Source organism: Cervus elaphus, chromosome 23, assembly GCF_910594005.1.
Source record: "Cervus elaphus chromosome 23, mCerEla1.1, whole genome shotgun sequence".
Classification (NCBI taxonomy): Eukaryota; Metazoa; Chordata; class Mammalia; order Artiodactyla; family Cervidae; genus Cervus; species Cervus elaphus.
Window position 1 is genome coordinate 30,143,399 of NC_057837.1, and position 19,072 is coordinate 30,162,470.

At 44.3% G+C, this 19,072-nt stretch overlaps 1 protein-coding gene across 1 annotated transcript in view; it reads right to left on the reverse strand.

The window, feature by feature from the left end:
* NMT2 (N-myristoyltransferase 2) overlaps positions 1-18,507 on the reverse strand; it is a 57,028-nt gene extending 38,521 nt beyond the window's left edge. Inside the window, exon 1 of the mRNA XM_043882960.1 lies at positions 18,264-18,507. Coding sequence (XP_043738895.1) covers positions 18,264-18,373 — 110 coding nt within the window. The 5' untranslated portion in view covers positions 18,374-18,507. The remainder of the gene's footprint in view (positions 1-18,263) is intronic.
* Between the last annotated feature and the right edge of the window lie 565 nt (positions 18,508-19,072).

Here is a 19,072-nt window from a genome sequence, read left to right on the forward strand (position 1 = left end):
ATCCGCAGTTCTCCAGAGATGTGAAGGGGCAGGAAATGGAATTAATTATCAGTCATAAGCCTTCAGGAGCAGAGACCTTCCCGGCTGGTGAACCTGGGGAGAGGCTGGGAGCATGGACTCTGGAGGGTGTGAGAGTTCCATGTCTCAGCCCTCACCCCTTGTCCCACGCACCTCTTCCATCTGGGTGTTCATCTGTATCCTTTATCACATCCTTTTACAATCAACTGGTAAGCAGTAAAAAGTGTTTTCTTTTCCTTTTTTGGGGCCATGCTGTGTGGTATGTGGAATCTTACTGCCCCAAGCAGGGATTGAACCCAGGCCCCCAGCATTGAAAGCATGGAGTCCTAACCACTGGACCACCAAGAAATTCCCTAAAAAGTGTTTTCTTGAGGACTGTGAATTCAAATTAACCACAACAAGGAGGGGTTCTTGGGAAGAACCTCAAGTTTGTAGCTGGTTGGTCAGAGGCACAGGGGACAGCCTGGACTTAGGACTGGTGTCCCCAGCAGGGAGGGTGCAGTCTGTGGGATCTCCACCTGTGGGACCTAACGCCGTCTCCAGGTGGACGCTGTCCCAGTCGACATAAATGGCAGGATCCCCGCTGGCTCTGCAGACGTGCCTGGTGTCAGAAGAGCTGAGGGGGACGGTGGTCAGTCAGGAGAACACAGGAGGAGAACTGGGTTTTTCCTACTCAGATAAACACCACTCGTCCTCACCAGTACTTCTGACCCCCTCCTGTGGATGCTCCGGTGGGCCCATACACTCCCCCACCCGGAGCGAGAAAGGAGGGCCCCAGCAGGCTGTTTGCTGAGCGAGTGGAAGACAAGGAGATGGAGCAGGTGGAGTTTCCGGGAGCATGTGAGGGTGCTGCGCCTGCTCGTTGCTGACTTCCCCTCCCAGCCAGCCTGGCAGCCTCGTCAAGATGCTGCACTGGAAGGTGGTGGGCCTCCGACAGCCGAGGTCCCCTGAGGACACAGGCCCCCACCCGCCGCATGTAGTGCGAGGGAGAAGGAACTGTGCTGATTTAACCCAACAGAGCTGTGGGCTTGGTCTTCACCACTAAGAGGACCCCAGGTGGCAGTCTCATCACCCCATATCTAGGTCACAGAGGAACTCTTCTTTCTGATGGTTATTTATGTATTAAAATCACAAACTTCTTGAGTTATAGTGACTAATTCACTTCTCTGCAGAGTCAAAGCATGAAAGGCATGTTGAACAGTGAGAAAAAGTGTTTAAAAGACAAGCACGTGAGGGATTTCCCCAGTGGTCCAGTGGTTAAGACTCTGTGCTTCCACTGCAAAGGGCTTAGGTTCGATCCCTGGTCAGGGAACTAAGATCCCACATGCCACATGGTTCTGTCAAAAAATAAAATATATAAAATAAAAGACACTAACAATTATTATTATTTTAGAAAAGGGTGAGTGGATGAGCTATAGATGTGTGTTTCCCTGTTCTCCCTAATCCTGGAATAGAAAGTAGTGCTCGTTTTCTGTGATACATGAAGACCCCGCCAAATGACACCCTGTTGGTCTAAAAATAGTAAAGCATTCCCATCCCCAAAACGAGCAGTTTGTTTTCATCGGTAGAATCAAATCTGCACCGTTGTGATGTTTATGTTTAAAATCATCTAGTAGGGAAAAAAAAAAATCATCTAGTAGTTAAGGACTTCCAGAAATATCTGACTAGCGACTGGGTTTAAACAAACATCACAGCCAGATACCAGAGCTAGAAATATGCCATGGGTAGTATGGTTTTGCACATTCTCTGATTCGGGAGTCCTTCTATCTCGGGCTTTCCTTGCTCAGGGTTCCCGTGGTTGGTGCCTTGTTAAGTAGGAAACTTGCGGCACTGTGGTTATGTGATTTATGTGTGCATTTGTGTTAGTATGTGAAGGGCGCAGAAGAGAGCGGTTCCTATTGGTACCCCTGAGGTCGCCAATGCTTTACTGCCCAATACTAGTAGATTTTTATAACAAGTACTTCTTGAATGAATGAGTGAATAATTCTGGTTCTTGGGGTAGTTCCAATCACACATTGCCAGGAAGAAGATCTCTGAAAGCTACAGTTCTCCCTACCTGCATGGTGAAGTTGACTGCAGCCTATTATCCTGTATTTACTGAGCTGTCTACTATGTGCTCACCACTGCACTGCATGCAGGGGAAGAGTGGCAGGGGTCTGGCCTTAAGGAGACTAGAATTTGGGAATCAGAGCTGAAAAGTTTACCTTCCCTAGGACAACTGGAACCAAAAAGGATAATGACAAGTGTTGGTGAGGAAGTGGAAAAACTGGAACCTTCATATACTGCTGGTGGGATTGTAAAATGGTACAGGTGCTCTGGGAAACAGTCTGGCAGTTCCTCAAAATGCTAAAGAAAGATTTACCACATCACTCAGCAATTCTACTCCTAGGTAGATGACTAAGAGAAATGAAAATATCTGTGCCCACAGACACTTGTATACAAATATCCATAGCAGCATTCTTCATAATAGCCAAAAAGTAGAAGAAACCACCCAAATACCCATCACCTGGTGAATAAAGAAAATGTGGTATATCCATACAATGGAATATTATTCAGCAATTAAAAAATGAAGTATTAATTCATGCAACAACATGGATAAACTGTGAAAACACTACACCAAATGAAAGAGTCACAAAGGGCCACACACTGTATAATTCCATTTATATGAAATGGCCAGAAAAGGCAAGTCTAAAGAGAAAGAAAATGGGTCAGCAGTTGTGAGTGACTCGGAGGACAGGGGGTGTCAGGGGGTGACAGCTAAGGGACGCATGGTCTCAGTTTGGTGTGATGAAAATGTTCTAAAATTGATGCTGGTCACAGCTATACAACTCTGTGAATAGAATGAAAGCCAAATGAGTGACTCACAGGTGCATGGACTGTATCTCAACAAAGCTGCTGAAAAAGTGGAGATGAAATTTATCCCATGGGGATGGAAAGATACTGAGAAGCCCTCAGGATAAGAGGAAAATCCCTGCCTGAGAAGATTCTTCTGGGATATCCGATAGAGAAAAGGGTTCAGACTCTCACTGCCTGAAGTTGATTACTGAATCCCATACCTTTAGCCACAGAAATCATGCCACCCTTTTACAAAGATCTCTTGGATTTTTAAGAAGAGAAGTTCCATTTTCCACCTCCCCCACAATTCATACGAAAAATCCATAAGGAAAAGCCTCCCCATTTTGCTACTGCAGGAAGGCCATATACTTGTATCTCTGCCTAAAGAGAATCTTTGGCACATTTTAAACCCCAAGGTAAACCAACAAACTATTTCTCAGCCATGGAAATGTCAAACATTTAATAAGCACATCCTGCAGATCTCTTTGACGTATTCAGAGGTTCTGCAGACTAGGACTTAATGAAATGAGCAAAGGAACACATTTTATAGGAAACTGTAAATGTTTTACAGTTGCTCCAGGAGAAACAAGTGAGAGAGAGAAAGACTGCCAGCTGCCCACAAAGACCCATTCCCCCTTGGTCCAGGAGCTCACAGCTGGACTATGTGTCCCTGTTGCTGGCAGGTCAGGTACAGTCACGCGACTGAGTTCCAGTCATTGGCATCATAGTGGACGTGAACCCCCACTTTCTGCTGGCCCAGAGAGGAGCCTGGCGGTGCTCCTGGATGCTCTCCCTCCCCTGGGCTAGTTGGAGGCAGGTGTCGGATGAGACAGTAGAGAATGGCAGAGTCATGTGATGGAAGGGGGCCAACCCCTGATGGACAAGATGAAGGGAAGTCCCCTTACCATCCATCTGTATACCTGTCCAGAGCTGTCCCATCAATAAGGAAAAAACCTTATCATGTTGAACAGTTACACTGTAGGGTCTAGTCGTTATAGCAGCTTAGCCTGTCATAACTAACAGGTCAATTGTAAGAACTTGATGCATGGTATGGAATGCCAAAGATAAACAATTCTTAAATTTTTAAAAATTTTCTTGGCTGTGCCACCTGGAACTTGAGCCCCCTGCATTGGAAGGTGGAGTCTTAACACTGGACCACTGGGGAAGTCCCAAGAAACAATTTTAGATTTCAGAGGATTCCATCAGAGGGATCACTTACCCTCTCCCCACAATGACCATTAATAGTTTGATATTGTAATTATTTTACAAAAATTTCCCCTTTGATTTCCAATTTCCTGCATAGAAAATGGTAAGATTGTAAGTGATTTTAATCATTTCTGTATTTTCATGCATTTTCTAAACTGTCTATAATAACCACAATGCCTTGACAACTAAAACATTATTAAGATACACCAAACTCAAGAATAAATAGATCAAAGAAGTGGAGTAGGCAGGCCAGTAACACTCGTTACATACAAGAATTTGATATATGATGATTACATCATAAATCAGTAGTGAAATGAGTTGTGTTGGCTTTGTTAACGTCTATCCATACCTAGAATAGCATCTGGCATATGATAGACGCTCAAGTAAGTATCTGTTGATTGAATAAGCAAACGAATGACAATGGGGACTTTCCTGGTGGTCCAGTGGTTAAGGCTCCGCACTTCCAATGCAGGGGGTGCAGGTTAAATCCCTGGTGGGAGAACTAAGATCCCTCAAGTCACTTGACAGGACCAGAACACCTCCAAATAAACAGTTTTTAAAAATCCAATTAAAAAGAATGACAATAACTTCATATCAGTGAAATAAATAATTTCTTAAATAAGGACCCAAAAGTACACACTATAAGATAAAACTGGACTACATCTAAGTTAAATATTTTGTGGCAAAGTGATTATAAACAAAATTTTAAAACTACAGAAGGAGGTGAGGAAGGAGGTGAGGTATTTATAAAACACATGACAAAGTAGTAATAGAAAGCTCTTTTCCTGTTTACATTCTATCTCTAGCATAGTATAGATAGGCAACATACTATCCTGGTTAGGACTGCAGGCCTTAGCTAGAGTCGGACCACCTGATTTTGAAACCTGCCTCCACTACTTCCCAGCTGCGTGACTTGGAATATATTACTTAACCTCTCTGTCCTTCAGTTTCCTTGCCTGCAAAAGATGAAGTTTTCAAAAGATGGTGTTCCCAAAATTGTGAGGATAAAACGAGTTAATATGTTAGTAGCTGACACAGAGAAATCACTCAGTCCATGATAGTTAGTATTACGATTATCCCGCTTTATTTTTCTTCATATAACTTTTTGAGAGCTAAGAATGTAGTATTTACTTGTCTTCCTCTGACAAGAACATAAAATCCATAAGACAGCCTCTTCCATTGTATTCTAAGCACCTTAACAGTGTCTGAGGTGTAAAATAAATATTTGCTGGATGAATGAGAAATCAATGTAAAAATCATTAGGAAGATAAAAGACCAAGAGAAGAATGGGCTAAGGATATGAATAAATGATTTGCAAAAGAGGAAATCCTAACAGTCAATAAATTTCTGAAAAGATGCTCAACCTCACCAGCAGTAAGAAAACTGAAAATGAAACCACCTCAGATTCTACTTTTTCTCCTTGATTTGCCAAACATTTTTAAGTCTAAAAATACCAGAAAAATGTGAGGAAAGGGAACACTTACATAATGCTGGTACAAGCACTTTGGTAGTAAACTGGCACCCCCACCATAACTATCATCAGCAGCATCATCATCATCATCCTCACCACCTCCATCATCATCACCATCATCACCACCACTGCTACCATCAACACCATCACCACAATCAACATCACCATCACCACAGTCAACATCACCACCACCATTATCAACATTACCACCAGCATCACCATAACCACTATCATCACCGTCACCCTCACCACCACCATCATCACCCCAGCAACATCACCATCAACACCATCACCACAATCAACATCACCATCACCACAATCAACATGATCATCATTACCACCACCATCACCATATCCACCACTATCACCACCACCAATATCACCATAACCACCACCACCATCACCACCACCACCATCACCATAAGCACAATCAACATCATCACCATCATCATAACCACCATCACCACCACCACCATCACCATAACCACAATCAATATCATCACCATCATAACCACCATCATCATCACCACCAGCAACACCACCATAACTACCATCACTACAATCAACATCATAATCACCACCATCATACCACCATTCTCATCGCCGTCATGGTTGTTGGCATAACAGTTAACACTTTAGTGCAGTCACAGGGCAAGCACCTTACAAATATCTACCGTGTAAACTATCACAACAACTGTGTGAGGTTAAGTCCTCTGATGATAGTTACTCCCAATTTACAGAAGAGGAAACCACAATATGTAGAAGTACCTTGCTGAACATCACAGCTAAAGAACAGCAGAGCCAAGGACTCAAATCAGTCACTCAGGCTCCAGGATCCAGTTAATTACTATGCTATATCATCTGCTATTTATGCACTGCCACTGGCTGAGTATCTGTTTAGATATTTATTGGCAATCTCGAGGTCTTTGGGGAATGACCTCTTCTTTCGTGAACATTTTAAAAAAATTAACAGGGTGGTCTTTTATTGAATAGCAACAGATCTGTATGTGTTTGTGTATAGGTGTGTATGTGTATTCTGTTTGGGATCTCAAGTCACTTTACTGAGAGGGAAATGTACTACCCAGGAGAATATATATATATGAGGTGATTTTGGCACAGTTTAAGAAAAATGTAGGGGTAACCCAAGGAGCATCACAGTGCCCAGCTGACGGAAGAAAACTCATAGCCCCAGCCACAGGGGAGCTGGGCTGAGGTCAACTCAAACTCTCCAGAGTACTGGCCACAGGCTGTTCCCATACTCCATCAGGGCACCCATCTGATACAGGCTGACCACGTGGCTGCCCCCCTCAAGAACTGATTTTATCTACAGTTCAGGTTCTCTTAATAGAGGTGCCATGAGTGAGTCTGGTTTTTTGTTTGTTTTTGCCCACACCATTCATTCTGTGGGATATTCCCAAATCAGAAATTGAACCCATAACCCTGCATTTAGCGCACAGAGTCTTAATCACTGGACTGACAAGGAAGTCCTGAGTGAGTCTGTTTTCTCAGCAGCCAATCTGTGCGATTCCAGTCACGACTTCTTCATCTGCTTCCTCCCCAAGTGTGATGCACAGTCCAGAGCAAGAAGCCAAGCTCTTGCCGCTCTCAGCACCTGGCTTCATCACAGCATGACCTTCAACAGGATTTCAGCCACCTCATCAATTAGGGAGCTTCATCTCTAGCTCAGCAACTTCTTTCCCCGAGGTTCTTTAGAACCACATCATCTCTGGTCAAAGCAGAAAGTCACAGAGAAGACCTTGGAGAGCTCCAAGCTCAAAGCCACCCTAGAAGTTTGTGACCAGTGAGGAGCAGAAACTGACAATGACCTTTATCATTATAAAGGTCAGCCAAGGAGACAGGCAGCGGTAGCTACCGAGGCTGGAACATGGGGCAGCGGCCACAGTGGGACCAGCCAACAATCCCAATGTTTCCATGTCAGCAGTAGAGGGTGGCTGTCTCCGGCAGTGAATCACCAATAAACCCTGGGCAACCCTAGCCCAGCTAGAATAGGACCCTGGATGATTCCCTTTGCTAGTTTCTGGTCTACAGTTTGTTAACCAATTCCCCCTTTTAGATATTGGGTTGTCCCCAAGTTTCTAGTTCTTTCAGCTTTTACCATAACCTAAACGTGGGAAAACAGGTCCTATCTCATTAGCCTTCTTTTTTCATGATTATTTCATTATTATCCAACATGTATGAGGCTTGCTTCCCATAAAAATCCATTCTTTCATGTTGAGGTTTGACAGAAAACAACAAAATTCTGTAAAGCAATTATTTAATAAAAAAACAAATTATTAAACAAACAAACAAACAAAAATCCAATTCTAATAAGGCTGTGGAAACATGCTCAGTCGTGTCCGACTCTTTGCGACTCCATGGAATGTAGCTTGCCAGACTCTTCTGTCCATGGGATTTCACAGGCAAGAATACTGGTGTGTGTTGCCACTTCCTCCTCCAGGGGAACTTCCCTACCCAGGGATCGAACTTGAGTCTCTTGCTAACTCATCATAAAATTTTATCAATACGCACTGGCCAGAAATAGTCCAGCGTGAAGTTTAGTTTGTGAAGTAAGACTTGTCTTTGCAGATTATCCAAGATCAGATTGAAGGAAGAAATATTTTAAATGCTCCTAAAAACTGTTTGTATATCTTTAAGATCATTACACATAACTGAAAAACTAAATATAAACTGCTCAGTTATTCCACAAACAAATTTCTTAAAAGCCTATTTGCTTGCATTGCACTTAACACTTCCAAGATGAAATGGTGAAGAAGACAAGTAGAAAAATCAAGTTTTTCAAAAAGGGTCGAGGGTGTTGGTAGAGCATAGCCTTCAAGATAGTCCAGATCAGGGAAAAACTACCCTATTCCCTCCAGCCTTTCTCACTCATGCTCACAAATGTTTTTATGACAGAAGATCAGCCCATACACAGTTACAGAGTAGCTCCCACTTCTGTGACTTTTCTCATTTCCGGATCTTTCAGAGTGAATGAAGATGATTAACAAGTCAAAAAAAATTTTTTTTCTGGCTGTGCTTCATTTCAATATTGCATTACCACTGTTATATTTAATAAGATTAATGTGCCAGCAAAGTTCACAATTTCATGTGCTTTTCAAATGATATTCCTATTTCTGAATTCTCTTGCTAGATCCAATTTTCATTTTTAATAATACTTCCTCTTTTGAATAATTCCAATGATGCTCATGGACCTAACCAATTCTCTCATTAAAGGAATGTTCTATGTTTTGATGAAATCCTTATGGTTACAGTGTGTAACAAAACATTAGGCTCCCTCTGCCCCACTGCACTCCCAGAAAAATCTGATCCAGAAGCGAGGGACAAAATGTGCCCGGCGGGGAAGAAAATCATCATCTCAGGCAGTTAAATATGTGAGGAGGGGCAAGAAGGCTCCAACAGCAGGAAGGTAATAGCCAGATCTCATCTAGGCTGCAGGGATTCCAGGGACTGATGCCTCCGAAGGGGTAGGTAGAAACACTGGAACAGAGAAATCACTTGCTTGACCTCAAGTAGAAGAGCTGAGTGATGAGTCTGTGATATGAGACCAAGTGCAAAGGCCAGAAACGAGATGCAGAGAAAACACGATTTCAGTGGGCAGTCAAGGTTCAGAGGCCGAGTGGAGGCTGTGCAGGTGACCTTCTTCTCCGGGAATCACGAAAGTGAACTTGGAGTTATCAAACATAAAGGACAGGACCTCCCATATCCAAAAGGGAGCCAGAGGTCATGGTCCACTTTGGGATGGTAGAGGAAAGAGGGAAGGACATTTTTTAAAAAAGCAAGAGCAGATGCAAACTAGTATACAGAGGATGGATAAAAAAACAACATCCTATCATATAGCACAGGGAACTATATTCAGTGCCCTATGAAAAACCAGAATGGAAAAGAATATGAAAAATATACACATGTATAACTTTGTCATAGAGCAGGAATGAACACAACATTGTAAATCAACTATACTTCAATAAATGTTTTAAAAACAAAATTAAAAAATAAAAATGTAAAAAAGCACAGAAACACCCCAGAGCTCAGAAAAAGTGTCTGAAAGAGAAGGAACAGCTGGCAATGCCTAGGATGACAGCTTAAAGGTGGGGACAAGTCAGGAGTCAGGCAGGACAGGCGTCTGTCTTTTGCACTGTTTATACTGTCCCAACCTTTGGGCTGTGAAAAACAGAAGGTTAATCCAAGGAGCTCTGGGGGCCTCACAGTGAGTTCCTGAGGCTCAAGGTCTCCGGTCCTTAAACCTGAGGGATGGGACAGGGCTCAGGACAAAGTGCGTACTTGTTAAATCCTACGAATTCGAGGGCCAAATGCGTCAATTTCCCAATGAAGACACTCATACCCAGAGAGATTCATTGACCTCTATTTCGACATCTGACTGAAGGGGGAGTTTTTTGATTCCTGGCTTAATACTTATTTCCACATACCACACCACCCGCCTAAAACTTGTTAATGGCTTTTAAATTATTCATGAAGAAATATCTTGAAGAAGTGCTACACATCCAAGGATACTTGTTTCAGCGTTGTTTCGTTAGCACAAATGATTGAAAACAGCCTCATGATCTGAGAACAGGAGACAGATTAAATGAGTAATGGGACATCTATGCAATGATGGTACACAGTCTTTCAAAAAATTAGGTTCAGGGTTTCTCTGGTGGCTCAGTGGTGAAGAATCCGCCTGCCAAAGCAGGAGACACAGGTTCGATCCCTGATCCTGGAAGATCCCTCATGCCTGGCAGCAATAAAGCCCGTGTGCCACAACTATTGAGCCTGTGCTCTAGAGCCCAAAAGCTGCAGCTACTGAACCCATTCACCCTAGAGCCTGTGCCCTACAAAAAGAGAAGCAAGCCACTGCAACGAGAAGCCAATGCATCGCAACTAGAGAGTAGCCCCCACTCGCCCACAACTAGAGAAAAGCCAATGCAGCAACAAAGATCTAGTACAGCCAAAAATAAAAATAACTAAATAAAAAATAAAATTGTTTTTGAAAAATGAGGTTGAGGGAATTCCCTCGCAGTTCAGTGGTTGATTAGGATTCAACGATTTCACTGTCAAAGGCCCAGGTTTAATCCTCTGTTGGGAAGCTAAGATCAGTGCAGCCAAATAAACAAAAAATGAGATTGGTCTATGGGTTTTGATATATAATAGCCTTCCCTGATAGTTAGTAAAGAATCCATCTGCCTGCAACACAGGAGACCCCAGCCTGATTCCTGGGTCGGGAAGATCCACTGGAGAAGGGATAGGTTACCCACTCCAGTATTCTTGGGCTTTCCTGGTGGCTCAGCTGGTAAAGAACCTGCCTGCAATGCAGGAGACCTGGGTTTGATCCCTGGATTGGGAAGATCCCCAGGAGAAGGGAAAGGCTACCCACTCCAGTATTCTGACCTGGAGAATTCCAAGGACTGTATAGTCCATGAGGTCGCAAAGGGTCAGACACAACTGAGCAGCTTTCACTTTCACTTTCATAAAAATATGTATATGGATTTCCAAGATACACTGGTAAGTGACAATTCAAGTTGCAGGAATGAAGGGGCATGCTGCCATTGGTGGGGAATGCCTGTTCTACGTAAGCACGCTCGTGCACACATGCACACGCTCCACAGCCTTGTGCGTGTGTAGGATGCCACCAGGAGGACACGTCAAGAACTGGCATCAGGAGATGCTCACGGTGAGGGAAACTCAAGGCTGGCAGAACGAGAAGTCCTCCTCACAGGATACCCTTCTTGTGCTTTTTGAAACTTGTACCATATGCTCGTGAAAGTGAAAGTGAAGCCGCTCAGTCCTGTCCGACTCTTTGCGACCCCATGGACTGTAGCCTACCAGGCTCCTCCGTCCATGGGATTCTCCAGGCAAGAGTACTGGAGTGGGTTGCCATTTCCTTCTCCAGGGGGGATCTTCCCGACCCAGGGATCGAACCCGGGTCTCCCGAATTGCAGGCAGATGCTTTAACCTCTGAGCCACCAGGGAAGCCCACCATATGCTTATACTACTAATTATAAAAGACGAAGGTGCCTGCAAAGTCAAGGGTGACAAACAGAAGTCCTATTCGTTACAGTACAGGTCGAGCTGTGTGGGTCAAGTCCCGAAATAACAGCAGCACAGGACACAGACGCTCACGTCTCCCTCCCGGGAAAGTTGTAGCTTCCCTCGATGGGGAAGTTCCGCTCTCCTGCCTGCGGTGCACCATGCGGCCCTGCTATACTCACCTGTGAGCCAGAGCTTCCTTCCGATAAAACAAGGGTCTGCATGAGAAGACGGCTGGGGGTGGGGGTGGGGTGTGACGGGTGCAGAGGCGCTGGGTGAAGGATGCACTGGGTGAGGGCCACAGGGCCTTTGCCAGGGGCTGTCACCCTCAGTCACAATGACTGGGGAAGGCATCATGACAGAAAGGGTGATGGAGCTGGACTTTGAACTTGGAGAAGAGGCGGAGGTGGGAAGACTAAGAGACCACACTCAGAGGGGTACTGCAGGAGGCTGCGACCTATTGGAGGTGGGGTGGAATGGATGTCACTAAATCCCTAAGAGGAACAAGATGTCTGACATTGAATTTGAACTTGTTTTCTGCCTTAGGCTACAGTCAAACCTGATTCACTGGAAAGACCCTGATGCTGGGAAAGATTGAAGGCACAAGAACGGGACAACAGAGGACGAGATGGTTAGATGGCATCACCGATTCAATGGACGTAAGTTTGAGCAAGCTCCAGGAGATGGTGAAGGACAGGGAAACCTGGTATGATGCAGTCCATGGAGTCACAAAGAGTCTGACACGACTAAGCGACTGAACAACAAATAGTCAGACCCTGCCCTCTAGAGTCACAAAACCTTTATCTAATGCTGTATTGAGTGGTTCTTGGTGGGGGAGGTGGGAGGAAAGAGAACTAACTGTATTCCACTCAGGGTCAAAGGTCTAGGGAGTGGAGAAGGAAATGGCAACCCACTCTAGTATTCTTGCCTGAGAATCCCATGGACAGAGGAGACTGGAGGGCTACAGCCCATGGGGTCGCAAAGAGTCAGACACGACTTAGTGACTAAATAACAACAATACTTAAGAATTCCAACTATCAAACTGTCAAATAAATTTTAATCAACCATGTTAAAAGAAACTGGATTATCTGCATAACCCCTCCAAAGAAAATATTACAAAATCATCTCACATGAAAAAGCAATCAGAAACTAATCAGCCAAAATGTAAATAAAATTGTATTATAAAGATGTGTCAGACAGTTATAATTTAAAATATGTTTCTCTGGATATAATTATACTTGTAGTATTTCTCAGATTTTTTTATTTATAATCTTTTTTCTCTTCTCATTCCAATTAAATACCATCTTTGGTTCTCACTATGTGAAAGAAAAAAAAAGGTCTAGGGAGAAATGCTACAGGACCCAAAGAATTCAGAGCTAGTGATGGGGGAGACAGGGGCAACAAGGATGTGCTGGAGGACCATGAAAACCTCAGTAGCCACAAGACCCCCAGGAATATGTATGAGCTTGAGCCATTTTGTTGGATATTAAAGAAAAGAGTGATTCTGGAAGGTAAAATGATACGGAAACCCTTGGGTTTTAGAAAAATGAGGAGAAAAATCCCAGCAGCTTCTAGACTGAAAACATGGCAAAACAAAGAAAAAGAATATGGTTGCCTATAAAAGAAAGAGAAGCAGACAGGCAGAGAAACATCTGTTCCTAAATGCTAAAAGGTAATAAAAAGATAATAAAATAATGTTTACGGAGCTTGAAGGAAAACGATTATCACAAAATTATGCTTGTATCCAGACTCTGGTTCATGCAAAAAAAGCATCTTCAGATTTATAGGAGGTTAGAAAATATATCATCCACACACTCTAATAAAAAAATTAAATGAGAAAATATTCAAAGAAGAAAGGGGAGGGTGCAGTTTATAAGAAACAGTGGTTAGCAATGAAAACAGTAAAGCTGTCAAGACGGTTTAAGACATTTTTTACACTATGGATGTGAATATAACACAATAGTTAAAAAAAAAGCTTTAATATAATACAAGGGCAAAAAGAAAAGCAGCCAGATGGAATTAAAATCCCAGATTATTTCAACAAAACCCAGGATATGAAAAGGAAGGAGAAATCCAAATATCCTATACAGCTTGTCTTGTTTGGTAGTAGAATATTTTGGACATTGGTTAATTTTTTACATTGACAGAGAAATACAGGAAAAAAGCATCCTTGTTAGAAATTTAACGGTAATTCCCAGAAGAAGAAAAATAGGATATAGAGCTCCTAAACCATTAGAGGAAGAAAAAATTAAGGATGTATGGAAACGTGACATATTCTGTAAAACACAAGAAAAGGATGAGGAAGTATTCTGAATACCAAGAAGGCTTATAAAATTCAAAGGCAGGATATGATCTGAGCTGTCTAACATATCAGCCATGAACAACATGCAGTTATTAAATTCTAATAGTTTTGAATTAAAATTGAATAAAATTTAAAATTCAGTGCCTCAGTCATACTAGTCACATTTCAAGTGGCCAGTGATCTCTGTATCAGACATTTTCATCATAGCAGAACAGTCTAGCAGACAACACTCACAGCCAGCGCAAAATACAAGGTAATATGAGTCTATATAAAGTATGATCCTATTTATGTTAAATATACATTTACCTACACATATAAATATATAAAGGGGTACCCAGGTGGCTCAGTGGTAAAGAATCCACCTGCCAGTGCAGGAGACACAGGGTACTCGGATTCAATCCCTGAGTCAGGAAGATCCCCTGGAGGAGGGCATGGCAACCCACTCCAGTATTCTTGCTTGGAGAATCCCATAGACAGAGGAGCCCAGTGGGTTACAGTACATAGGGTCACAAAGAGTCAGACATGACTGAGCACACACGCACGTAAACATATAAACACTGATTGAGTCAGTGAAAAAAAATAACAAAAGCATCTCTGTGACGTATGATCTTACGTAAATATATGTGCATATATATATGTATATAAATATAAATAAGGATAAATTACACTGTTAATAGTGGTATCTCTTAAGAAGTAAGATGACTAAGGGGCTTTCTTTCTCCATATATCTTACTGTTTGTATTTTCATTAATCATATTACTATTACAATAAGTAAAAGTCATTAACATATTTTCAGTGGGAGTAACCATAGACCAACCAACCAATCTCTTTCTTGAACTTGGTTCCAAACCCTGGGTTAACCCAGTAACTGACTTTAACTCGTATATATCTACCATGTACACTTGGGTTAATAAATAATTTCAAGATGGCACAGCATGTGTCCAATATACTTAGAGACTTGCTAGAGTTTGACCAAGCCCTGCAAGAAGTTTGTTCTGAGCCCCAGAGTGATAGCACCCTTTCAGATGGAAACCTTTGATCATTTTAAATGTTATTTCCCAAACCAGGAGGTTGCTTGAGCAAAACTTGTTAGTTCACCTTTCCATTTAGATTTAGATTTAGATTAGATGTATGTGTGTGTTGATTCTCTTCGATTGTGTCCAACTCTTTGCTACTCCATGGACTGCAGCCCACCAGGTTCCTCTGTCCATGGAATTTTCCAGGCAAGAATACTAGAGTGGCTTGCCATGCCCTCTGCCAGGGGATCTTCCCGACCCAGGGATCAAAGCTGTCTCTCGTGTCTCCTGCATTGGCAGGCGGGTTCTTTACCACTAGCACCATGGATAACAGATCACATTTCAGAAGGAGCAGTTTTGAATTATCCCTTAAGTTTTCCATGACAAGAAAAATATCTTGAGCATTCTGGTAATTTTCTGCATCTTCCCACAGACCCTACAGTTGACTGAAGAGAAGATCAACAAAGTCAGAACTAATGACATGGTGCACAGAGTAGCTTCCAACATCCGCACCCCCCCCCCCTTAAATTGGAGGTAAGAGAAGAGAGCTTAGGGTCTCTGTTAAAAGAATTTCCAAGTTTTAAACTTTCCCAAATGCCAGATCTTTATTTTTTTTTTTAAGAAAAACAATATATTTAAAATGTCTGGGAATAACCCTCAAATACCAAAACTATTTCAGATCTACCCTAGGGGATAGTTCAGTCATTTATCTGCCAACAAAGACATCTTCATATATGCTTACTTTATTCCCTATGTAAATATTCTTGATAACTATTCTCCACAGTGAATAATGAGGGGAAAGTTCTCTCTGAGTGAAAAGGGGATGAGACACATCAATTTGTCCAGGAAATATGCACTTTGAAAGTCAGTGTTGGTAAAGTAAGGAGAGAGTTGGTTCTGCTGCCAACTTAAATGCTAATTTAAAAGAATCCACCTGCAACGCAGGAGTCATGGGTTCGATCCCTGATTTGGGAACATCCCCTGGAGGAAGAAACGGCAACCCACTCCAGTATTCTTGCCTGGAAAATCCCATGGACAGAGGAGCCTGGTGGGCTACAGTCCATTAAGTTGCACAGAGTTGAACAAGACTGAACACACCTGCACACTTTTCTCCTGGGGCTCTAGTTTTAATATGTGTAAGACAATAAGTAAACGCATTATACTCAACGGTAGATGTAAATTAATTCTTTCAGGCCACAAGTGTACTATTTAGTGAATGACTGCTCTGTGTACTGACCCATACCTAGTGGCTCAAAGTGATCATTCACCTTTAAAATATCCATTCCTTCAAAGCCTCATTATTTGTCACCTGATTTCAACTGGTGGAGAACGAAGAGGTCAGGTGTAGAAAAGAGGTGTCTTTCAAATTTTAACATTTGTAAACTTGAGCTACTTAAGAAAAAAAAAAAATCTAGGTTTCCACTGAGCCATATCATCAGTACCCAAGCCAAATAAAACACAATTACTCCCCCAAATTTGGCACACGCCATCTGAATTCAAATCCAAAAAAGTGGTCCAACTAGCACAGCCACTTGGGTTTTTACTAATCTCCTTATATTTTAATAGACTACAATAAACCCATTACAACAATTTCTTCCTTCTAGAAGCTTAAATCATGTCATCTGTTCTTGCGTAAAATATTTCAGTCCATTGAGCAGCTCTAATTTTGAGTAACTGTGCTAACATATAATTAACGTGCTGATGCACTAAACTGAAAACCTTGGAAGAAGGCATGGAGATGCTTCTGGATGTGAACATGGGAACTGTGCAGAGCCTCCTGCAAGGTTCCTGCAGGCAGCTTCCCCATCACCGGCTACACACGTGAGTAATTTTCTGTACCATGGGACATTCTTGACTATATACGCAAAGAAGTACATAATCAAACCTTCAAAAGGATGAAGAACAAGAAACAGACATTACAGGGGAGAAGACAGACTGTTAAGGATCTTGCTAGAAAGACAGGTGCTAAAGTTTGGGGGGTAACTCAGCACATTTGCATCTGGGCCCATTTCTGGCACTAGTGCCGTTGTTTCAATAACATATCTATATTTAGCTATCTATCATAGACCAATTTCTATCACTGCATAAACAGAACTGGAGCTCAGATGGCTTCAGAATTTCCTTTCCTCTCTTTTAAAAAAAAAATTCAAAAAAAAATATTCAGACTAGAATTCTAACATTCTGTACTTGCAGCTGCCACTGAAAAATATTCATGCCAACGAAAGATACATTTAGTCAGCTTTTCTCTTTCTTGATCTCTTTTAATATTTCATAACACTTTAAAACTTAAAGTTCCTGTCTTAAATAAATCTCCAAGCAGACGTTAAATAGAATGTAAATACTCCACACTTTAAATCATCAATCATTTAAAGAATCCTCTCCATGAACTGAATAAATAAGCCATCTGTGACTAAGGCCTCCCTATCATGTTTTTAAGCTGACCCACTTCTTCGCCAGTCACCACGGTTTGCAAAATCTCACTTCTAAAGGGATGAGTGCTGGGCGCCAGAGCATAGTTCGAATCCAACAGGGTAAAAGGGTAATTAATGTAAACACAAGTTGGTATTTAAAATGATCCCCCCTACCTATAAAAACAGAACTTCAATACCCCCCTTCACCGGAAGCAATCTTCCCCTCCAAGGGAGAGCGAATTAAGTCTGCAGCGGGGGAGAATGGGAGCCAGTGAAAGGAAGAAGAAACCTGATCAGGTGTTAAAACGCGTGTCTTTGGACATCAAACAGCAAACTGGATCTGGTCGGGTCGGCGGGAGCGACCCCCCAAGACTGAGCTGAAATTTGGGTCGTGACCGCTCCAGAGATGCGGACTCGCTCGGCGGCGGCGGACCTGCGCTACCCCAGGAACCCGGCTGGGACCCCCCGGCGCCCTCTGCCCCGGTCCGCGCGGGGCAGGGCAGCCAGGGCAGCGCAACTTTCCGCAGCTCCCCCGCCAGAGCCGCGGAAACCAGTAGGGGCAAATCTCAAACTGCTCCCCGCCATCGGAGGCTCGTTCTCCCGGGGGTGGTGGCGGCTGGGGGAGGGGTGGGAGGGTCTGGGAAGACTTGGGAGGAGGGTGACAAGGAGAGGAGAGAGGAGAACCACTTCCCACCGGCCGGGCCGCCACAAAGGGAAGGGCGTCGCGTTCCCCTCGATGCCACCGAGTCATACGCCGGCTGGGATGCAGACGCGCGAGGCCAGCGGGTGACAGCGGTGTGGCTGGTCCTGGCGCCCCCTCGCCCACCCGCGGCCTCGCCCCCGCCGCCCAGCTCCCCTCGCGAGCCGCACCCCCGGACCTCCAGCCGCCCCGGAGGCGCGCGAAAGCCACGCGGGGGCCCGCCCGCCCCGGAGCCGGCGTCCGCGCGGAGCCCGGGCGCGCCTACCCTTTGGCGTGCTCCGTCTCTTCCTCATTGTCCCCGTCGATCCCGCACGTGTCCTGGTCGTCCAGCTCCAGGCTCTGCTGGCTGGCCGCGGACTCGCTGTCCTCCGCCATCTCGGCGGCGCGGGCTGGGAGGCGGCGCTCAAGGCCGTGAGCGCGGGGGGCGGGCGCGGCGAAGGCGGCAGCTGGAGAAGCTCCCTCTAGCGCAGCTCGCCGTCTCCTCCCGGCGCGCCCGCCCACTCTGCCCCGCCTCACCTTCGTTGCGCCCCGCCTCACCTCGTTCCGTCCCGTCTCGTCCCGCCCCTCCGCACCGCGCCCAGCCCCGCCCAGCCCAGTCTCGCCCCGCCCCACCCAGCCTCGCCCCGCCCCACCCAGCCTCGCTCCGCCCCACCCACCCTCGCTCCGCCCAGCCCCTCTGTGCCCGGTTTAGGGGCGGTGCGCGCGCCCCCGCCGTCCGGGGTGCGGGGCGCGCGGGACAGCGACACGTGCTGTGCGCAGGGGCGTAGCCCTGGAACACGCCTCAACCCGCTGACCCCAAATTCTGAGTCTTGGTTTTTGGAGGATAGACAACGCGATTTTACATCTATTCATATTAAGAAGAGCTTTCAACTCTACAGGAAATTCATACTCAGGGGTAGGCCGTGCTGAGGCCACTGATTTCCAGAACCCAAACCCATCCCCCAACCCCAACCAGGTACACTTTGTAAAGATTTCATTTCATACGTCTCTGTCTGTCCAGTGTACTATAAAGTCAAAGTCTAAACAGAGTGCTTCCAGCACTCCCACCTGTCCATTCCAACCGGACTCGCGGCC